The following is a 9036-nucleotide window of genomic DNA, read 5'->3' as shown; positions in this document are numbered from 1 at the left end:
GAGGGCAACCTTCTTCCTTGAGTCCAAATTCTAATCTCAATCTGGAAAGACCCTCAGAGACCTACCCAGAAACAATGTTTAAACTGTGCACCTGTGGCCCAGTCAAGTTGACACGTAAAATTAATCATCACAATCCCTTATTAAAAGGTCTGGAATTTTATGGAAAGAGAGTCTGGGAATAGAGTGGAGAGATCCCTGAAGGCCAGCTAATCAGTATAAATTTTATTTATCTGGAAGGCAATGGGGAGCCTTTAAATTTTTTTCAAGAAAGGAATGACAAGATTAGAATTAGGCTTTTCAAGATCCTGGACTGGATGGTTTGGAGAAGGAAGAGGCAGAGGAGGAGAATATTTGGCAGAACAGTCAACCTGAGAGGTGATGAGCATATGTATCATGTGTCCTAGGATGGTACCTACAAAGGGTGGTGGATTATTTGGGGTGAAAAGATGAGTGTATTTGGTATGACAGATATGGGAAACGTCAGACAATCTATGGGGTTATCTGAGAAAATCCATTGTTGAACATCCAAACCAATTGTGCAAAACCATGTCCTTCTTTCCTTCATCCACCTATTTGCAGCAAATATTTACCTCGTGCCTACCCTGCGACAGGCCCATGCTCAGTGAATCCTCCAGTCCACTATGCAATCTAGACACATTCATTGTGTAACAACCTAGTGTTACAAGGGCCCAGAGATCAACAGCTTCAGGAGAGGGGTGGGCAGGTAAAGTATCCAGGCAGGGATTGGGGGATCTGAGCTACCTTTCTGTAGGAGGGGACTTCTAAGCTGAAAATTCTGGCCAGCTGGAGGAAGAGGGGACCCAACCTCCTGCAGAGACCTTGTGTGGGAGCTGGGAATCCCCCAGTGAAAAAGGTATGGTTTTTGCCCTGGTGGATGGTGACAAATAAACAAGACAATGCAATTTGACACATATGCAGCTAAGTACATTTCTTTAGTTAAAAACGAAAACTCTCCCCCGTGCAAATCTACCTTTTGGCTGAGCTGTCTGGAACTAAGTGCACCTAGAGGGCAAGGTGGGACAGGAGCCTTTCCTCCCGCGCATCAGCCAGGCCTTTGAAGGATGGGTGCAGGGTGGGCCTCCTGGCTATTGAAAGGAACCTGGTTAATGTGCCCTGGTGGCAGGTCAGCCTTCCAGTGGTGTTCAGCCCCCCCGGCCTCTGAGCTCACTGGCCTGGTTTCTAACCTTCCCTCCACGCTGAGGAAATGTAGGGCTGAAGGAGGACTGCCTTAATTGGTTTGGGGACCCGAAGGTGGGGGAAGGGGGAAGGGAGAAAAAACATGCTACGCTTATTAAAGAAAAAAAAAAAAAAAGGAAAGTGAAATCTGAAACTCAGGGGCAGGAAGCGACCCCAGGCAGACACTTTGTGAACCACTGGCGGGTAGCACACCTCGATGGGTGGGGGCTCACCTGCTCAACCTACCACCCTCCCATTCTGGTACCAAAGTCAGGAGCCTGAGGGGCAGGGACAGCGCAGGGAGACAACATCCGTGTCTCTACGTTGGCACAACTCCCCCAGTCGCCGGGTCGCTGCCCCCCACTTCCTGCAGCACTGGTCACCGCTGGGGGCATGTGTGAGGGGCGGGGCTACGTGGAGCTGAGGAATTAAAAAAAAAGCTGGGTAATTAGCATCCTCTGATCCCATTGGCTCTTCCCCGGCCCTGCTTTGCATATGCCCGCCCCGTTGGCTGCCAGGGGTTTGCGGGGTTCGGCCGGGTTTGCAGCCGCCGCGGTAGCTGCTGCGCTTCAGTGCCCGGCGGGCGCCCAGCGAACCCCGGGCCGGGAGCGGGGAGCCGGGAGCCCGGAGCCCGGAGCCCGGAGCGGGGAGCCATCTGCCAGCCGAGCTGCTGCGGCGGCGGCGTCTGAGTCCATTTCCGTCCTGCGAACACTGAGGCCGGCGGCCGGCGGCTTCTGCGCCCAGCAGGGCCCAGGGAGGAGCGGGTCAGACACTTTTTATTCTATTTTGGAAGAAAGGGGCGAGTCCCGGGGAGAGCTTCCCTCCCGGCCTGGCTCGCTCCCCCGTGCGCCCCAGCTCCGGCCCGGGCTCCGGGAGATGACTTCGGGGTCTGCCCGGTGTCTACCCGCGGTGGCGGCTCGGGGAGGCAGCCGAAAGTAGTAACACTTGGCAGTGGCGGCTGGTGGAAAAGTGAGCCGAGGCGGCGCGGACTCGGCTCTGCCCGCGCGCCGGCGCCCGCTGCTCTCGCCGCTCCTTCCCCTCGGCTCCCCGGCGGCCGCAGCATGAAGTGGCGCAGCGATGGCCAGGAGAGGTAAGAAGCCTGTGGTGCGGACGCTGGAGGATCTGACGCTGGACTCGGGTTATGGTGGCGCGGCGGACTCGGTGCGCTCCTCCAACTTGTCCCTGTGCTGTTCCGACTCGCACCCGGCGTCCCCGTATGGCGGGAGCTGCTGGCCGCCTCTAGCTGACTCCATGCACAGCCGGCACAACAGCTTTGACACCGTCAACACTGCCCTGGTGGAGGACTCCGAGGGGCTGGACTGCGCCGGCCAGCACTGTTCGCGGCTGCTGCCGGACCTCGACGAGGTCCCCTGGACCCTCCAGGAGCTGGAGGCGCTGCTGCTGCGCTCGCGGGACCCCCGGGCAGGCCCGGCGGCCCCCGGAGGCCTGCCCAAAGACGCGCTGGCCAAGCTGTCGACGCTGGTGAGCCGGGCGCTGGTACGCATCGCCAAGGAGGCGCAGCGCCTGAGCCTGCGCTTCGCTAAGTGCACCAAGTACGAGATCCAGAGCGCCATGGAGATAGTGCTGTCCTGGGGCCTGGCGGCGCACTGCACGGCGGCCGCGCTGGCCGCGCTGTCCCTCTACAACATGAGCAGCGCCGGCGGCGACCGCCTGGGCCGCGGCAAGTCTGCGCGCTGCGGCCTCACCTTCTCCGTGGGCCGCGTGTACCGCTGGATGGTGGACAGCCGCGTGGCGCTGCGCATCCACGAACACGCCGCCATCTACCTGACGGCCTGCATGGAGAGCCTCTTCCGGGACATCTACTCGCGCGTCGTGGCCTCCGGGCTGCCCCGGAGCTGCAGCGGCCCTGGCCCGGGCTCCGGCTCGGGCCCAGGCCCGGGCTCCGGCCCCGGCTCGGCCCCCGCGGCGGACAAGGAGCGGGAGGCGCCCGGAGCGGGAGCGGCGAGCGGCGGCGCCTGCAGCGCAGCCAGCAGCGCCAGCGGAGGCAGCAGCTGTTGCGCCCCGCCCGCCGCCGCCGCCGCCGCCGCCGCAGCGCCCCCGGCCGCCGCCGCCAACCACCACCACCACCACCACGCGCTGCACGAGGCGCCCAGGTTCACCGTGGAGACGCTGGAGCACACGGTCAACAACGACTCCGAAATCTGGGGGCTCCTGCAGCCCTACCAGCACCTCATCTGCGGGAAGAATGCCAGCGGTAAGTGGCCGCGCGGGTGCCGCCTCCTCCCCGCGGCGCGGCCAACTCCCGCGGCAAGTTTGCCTCGCGCCCCCCTCCCGCGGCGTCCGGGCCAGCGCACGTGTCCCGGGCCTCCGGGGCGCCGCGGAGCTGGAGGCTGCCCGAAACCAGCCGGCTCGGCTCGCTCCCGCGCTCGGAATCCGCGGAGTCGACTGGGCTCCTCGGCCCCGGAGTCCGGGGCGCACGCAGTCGGCCGCTCGCGTGGGGCGGGGCGGGGCGGCGCGGCGCGGCGGACCCATCACCGTTCGGGGACGCGGCCGTTCCCATCATTCGCCCCTGGTACAAATTTCCGCCAGAGCCCTGTGCTTTTTATTTTTTTATTTCTTTTTGACCTTGACGATGCCACATTCTGGGGCGCACGAGTCAGGCTCCCCGGGACTCCAGAGGAGGTGCATTCCTCCCGCCACCGCCCGGCTCGCGTACTTCCCGGCGCCCCCGGGACACGGTCCTGGCGCGGGCGTGGGGGGGCCCCGCGGCCGCCAAGGCTGAACGTTTGGCCTAGAAACAGTCGGGAGAGGCGTGTGTGCGGGGAGGGCGGAGCGGGAGACTCCCAGGTCCCAAGTTTTCCCGGGGCCGTTTCTGAAGGCCAGAGCGCCCAGCTGGTGGGTGCTGCGCGGTGGACACCCCCTGCCCCCGTTCCCGACCCCCAGCCCTCGCCCCTCTGGGCTCCCAGTGGCAGGGAGCTGCAGCCGTCACCACTTTGCTTAAGGAGCGCCACTAGGGACCTGGGCAGGATGGGAGTGGGGCGGAGTTCTGGAGAGGGCTGTCAGCTTAGGGCGGCGTTTCCAGCAGGTTCTGCCCCCACCCCCCCCCACACACACCCCCGGGTTTGGGAGGCGGGAGCTGGGTGGGTTTGAACCTGCCGTTGTGGCGGCGGAGGGGGTGGGGCCGGGGGCTCTTGTTTTCGAGAGCTCGAGCTGGCGGTCCTGCCTGTCTGCGAAAGCCCGAGCTAGACACTTCAAAGCTTCAGTTTTCCACAGGAAATGGTAGAAGCGTAACTGGAGACTCTAAAAGCGAAATAAAACTTTGCTACACATTCGGCGGTTTGGCCGGAGATTGCGTGGTTGGAGCTGAAATGCAGTCTTTCTGGGTAGATTTCATTCATGTTGCTGCCTGTCGGCTTCCCGGGGGCTGAAAGAGAGATGCGGCGGGCGCGGCCTCTGGGGGTGCCAAGCGTGTGCTGGCGAGCGTGTGCGTGTGTCTGCGAAGTGTGCTTGTGAGTGTGCGCGGGAGAGCGCAGCCACGCGGGGCTCCGGGGAACCCAGCCCCCCAGCTCTCGGCCCTTTCACCTGGTTTTGATCATCGTTGGGGGAGGCGAAGGAAGGAGCAAAGTGGGCGTGGGGGAGGGGGAGGGGCGCGATCGCGACTTCCGCGTTGATCTGGAGGCTCTGGAGGTTCTCTGGGCCAGGGACCTGCCCCCTCTGCTGCCGGTCGAGGGCGCAGAGCCTCCGCGGGGCTCCCCATTCCCCCACCCCAAGCGCACGTGAAATCCTGACCCAGGTGGAACCATCTAGGGAAAGGCCTTGGCCTTTGTATGAGCTTCTTCAGAAGGGGGAGGATTCATCTGAAAAACCCAGGAGCTTTAGGCTGGATTGCTTGCTCTCCGTTCGGGAGCCCTACGCCCACCAAAAGCACAGAGGGCTTAATTTTCTCCCCACCAGGTGCGCCCCACCTCCGCTGTTCTTACCTCTCCCATTAAGGTCGTCCTTTACTTCTTACTGGCCCCCAAGCCCTTATCGCCCTGCTGGGACTGGAACCTGCTTTTGCTAATCTGTCACAGTGTTTCCTTCCAGGTAAGGAGCATTCCCCTGAGAAGGCACCAGTTTGGGAATCAGGGCATCCTCCTCCACCTGTGTCTTTGCCATTCTCTTGAATTTAGGACTTTGGTGGACTCCCCTTGGTTCTCAGTGTCCTGGTCTGTAAAACAAGGGCCTCCTGTAGCTCTGGCTGTATTAGTAGCCTTTAGGTTTTTTCAAATTGGTTTTACTTTTATGATCCTTAACATATTTTAAAGACAGTTCTTGTGTTTATCTTTTTCGGAGTAGGTATAATTTAAGGAAGGACGAAGGCCACAGAGTCGGTTTTGGGCAGGGTGAGTGTGTGGCGGTTGGAGTTTGCTGCTGTGCAAACGGTTCCCACACCACAGAGCTTTAACTCCTGGGTTCCAGGGCCCTTCAGCCATCTCTTAGCATGAGATCTACTGCAATTTCGTTGTGGTCTCTCCATCTCCTTTCTTTGAGCCTGTTTAAAATGACAGGTCATTTATGCAGAAAAGTAAGGAATGAGCAATTAGTTTCTTAGGTTTCTGAAAAATACATTAAACATCAAACCTATTAAACTGTTGTGCAGGGTAGTCTCTCTGATCTGCAGGCCTTGTTAAGGAGCCCATACCTTACGTGATCGATTTTTTTACCCCTTTAACTCAGCGGTCTCACTTATTCATTTGTGAATTTGTTTATTCATCAATATTTATTGAGCAGTTAGTAAATTTAAGGACGGAGCAAGCAAGCACTGCGGTTCCAGAGGAAATAACTGCCAATGTGTCTCCAATACTGCTCTGTACGTTGATCCATTTGATCTCCGGCATTCCCTTGGAAAGCTACTACCATTATCTCCATTACACAGAGGAGGAACTGAGGCCCAGGAGACTTAGTGTTTTGCTCTTTACCGGCAGATGAATTCTCTGCCTTTAAGCTATCCACCTGTCCGTCATTACCTACTCAGTTGAACATAGACCCTTTATAGCCTGCCATCCTTTCTCTCCCAATTCATACACTTTTTGTCCCTTTTATTTTTTTTTTTTAAGATTTTATTCATTTACTCATAAGAGACACACACAGAGAGAGAGGCAGAGACACAGATGGGGAAGCAGGCTCCATGCAGGGAGCCCGACGCGGGATTGGATCCTAGGTCTCCAGGATCATGCCCTGGACCGAAGGCGGCCCTAAACCGCTGAGCCACCTGGGCTGCCCACTTTTTGTTCCTTTTAAGCTGCACTGGGCCGTAGTGGCCGTATAGTTTTAATCTATAAAATGTAGATTTTACATTTTTATAACCTCTGCCGAGTCTAAGAGAGAGCCTGGTACACAGCTGGAGCTTCCTAGATGCCTGTTCAGTTGAATGAGCTGTTGTATAATATTATACAGTGATGTCCTGAAAGAAGCTACGGATTTTTGAGTTTCTTGAATCATCCTTTCAAATCTTTCTACCTTGGTTGCCCCTTCTCACTGCCATCTCTACACCTGTCCACCCTTGTAATTTGCTGCTGCTAAACTGCCACGCCCAAGGAATTATGAAACTAATTGCATGGGGCTACGTTCAGAAAACAGAAGATAACGAGCTATAAGCAAGGGCTTGGTGGCTCTCAAAAATAATATGACTGGGTTTAGGGCATGTACTTTGTGGGGACTGTTTTAAGAGTTGGCTTTTTTCTTATGTTGATTTTTCAGCTGGTTTGAAGAGCTGGGATAAGAGCTAATAGACCCCAGTGAATGTTGGCTTTCTGTGGGGTCTTAAAATTTGGCTTGATTGATTTTCCTAAAGCTAAATACAAGGGGCCAGCAGAAGTGCTTTAGCAAGCCCTCGTTTGTGGTTTTACCTTAAACACTTCAGAGCTAGCTAGTTCTCACTCATCCCTGAAGAGTTGATGGAGAAGGCTCTTTCTGACACCTCTGTGAGGATTTCCTTGATGCAACCCCTTCCCCACTCCCCCTCCTTTGGGAATCCTGACCTTGACCTTGCTTTCAGTGACTCCCCATCTCACTGTGGCACCTTCAGTGCAAGCTTGTGTCGTATTCATCTTTGTCTCTCCTCTTATATCACTCAGCACAGCACCTGGCACATAGCAGATGCTGAGTACTATTTGTTGAATGAATATAAGTGGTACACTAAATCTTTAGGATTTATTTTTTATTTTTTTAAATTTATTTTATTTTATTTATGATAGTCACAGAGAGAGAGAGAGAGAGGCAGAGACACAGGCAGAGGGAGAAGCAGGCTCCATGCACCGGGAGCCTGACGTGGAATTCGATCCCGGGTCTCCAGGATCGCGCCCTGGGCCAAAGGCAGGCGCCAAACCGCTGCGCCACACAGGGATCCCAATCTTTAGGATTTAAAATTCACCCACCAACATATGTAATCAACCTTTCTAAAGACCTTTCAAGTCAGACCTCCTGGATTTGAATTTCAAGGCTGTTGTGTTATTGCTGTGTGTTCTTAAGCATGTGACCTAACCTCTCTGAGCCCAGTTTCTTCAGCTATATAATAGAGGTAATAAGCAGTAATAAATGAGATTATGTGTATAAAGGTATTACAATCTGCTGCCAGACACATGGTAGGGACCAAAATGGTGATGGTAGTTGTGATAATTCAGGCACAATGGTATATCCCATCTCTAGCTCATCCAGATTAATTCATCTCCAGTGTGGATAGAGCCAGCAGAGCACAGAATCTTAACTTGGATCCCCCTTCCTGATATTCCCAAAGTCAAATAATCCAGCGTGCTCATTCCAGGGATTGGCTCCATGGCCAAGGTGGCAAAAGATTGTTTTGGTCAAAGGAAAGTAGTTTATTTTATTTGCAGTGTTTTTTTTTTTTTTTTTTTTAAGGCATCCTTAGCAAAGAGGCACTAGGGAACTTAACAGGGTGCCAGAGTTCAGAGGTGCAGGCGTTTGTCAAAATGCATTCATTGCACTGTAAACCTAAGATTTGTGCGTTTCACTGTACTTTTAAAATGCACTGCAGTAAAAAAAAAAAAAAAAAGCCATAAAAAAAGGCCATATGTGTTCTTGAATGAAATTTTGTTTTAAATGCAGAAGGAGTTTGAAGGAAAGACTGGAAGAGGCGGTGTGGTGTGATGAAAGGGTAAGGACTTTACACTGGGAAAGATTTGGCCTCATATTTCAGCTCTGCTGCTTCCCAGCAAATGACTTAATTTTGCTGAATTTGGTTTTCTCATCTGCACAGTGAGGATTACCAGAACAAAACAAAACAAAAGGCATAAAAAAGGAAGAAAATCCAAATCTACCACATACAGTGATTAAAGGATTAAATCAGATCAAGTGTGTGAAAACACCTGTCACATAGTAGGCACTCAATTATAATGGCTCTCTTAAAACACTGATTATTCAGGTTGGGGATTTTGAATAGTTCCTTTCATTCAAGGATCCCAAATCACCTTATAAACATTAATTAAAAGGGGCCCTCGCCCAGGCAGCGCTGGCTTGGTGGGCAGGACGGTTTTCAGGTTTGTGATTCAGTGTTGCCCCCCCCCCCTCCCCCCTTAGACTCTGATCTGCACTAAATGCTTCCCTGGCAGTTTTCCTGTCCTCTAGCTGGTGGTACTGCTCCATGGTGCGGTGTTACTGTGCTGGACAAAAATGTCACAGAAGAAACCTAGCTTCTTAGGAAGAATAGCAAAAACTATCTCAAGAGTCAGCCATGGCAGTGTCTGTGCTCACAGAGCACGTTTTTAATTAACTGGCTGAATGTAAATTAAAACTCGGAATTTGGGTCAGTGGAGGGTTATTTGGTTTTCGATGCAGACTTGCCAGTTCAGTGCTGGGGCACTTGCAAGTAGGGTGTTT

General features: G+C 54.4%; 1 protein-coding gene across 1 annotated transcript in view; it reads left to right on the top strand.

Moving 5' to 3' along the window:
* The first annotated feature begins 723 nt into the window (after positions 1–723).
* BTBD11 (BTB domain containing 11) overlaps positions 724–9036 on the top strand; it is a 309992-nt gene continuing 301679 nt past the window's right edge. The window contains exon 1 of the mRNA XM_041757159.1: positions 724–3412. Coding sequence (XP_041613093.1) covers positions 2275–3412 — 1138 coding nt within the window. The 5' untranslated portion in view covers positions 724–2274. The remainder of the gene's footprint in view (positions 3413–9036) is intronic.

This window comes from Vulpes lagopus, chromosome 5 (genome assembly GCF_018345385.1).
Source record: "Vulpes lagopus strain Blue_001 chromosome 5, ASM1834538v1, whole genome shotgun sequence".
Classification (NCBI taxonomy): Eukaryota; Metazoa; Chordata; class Mammalia; order Carnivora; family Canidae; genus Vulpes; species Vulpes lagopus.
Note: the sequence above shows the minus strand (reverse complement) of the source record. Positions and strands in the feature narration are given on the sequence as shown.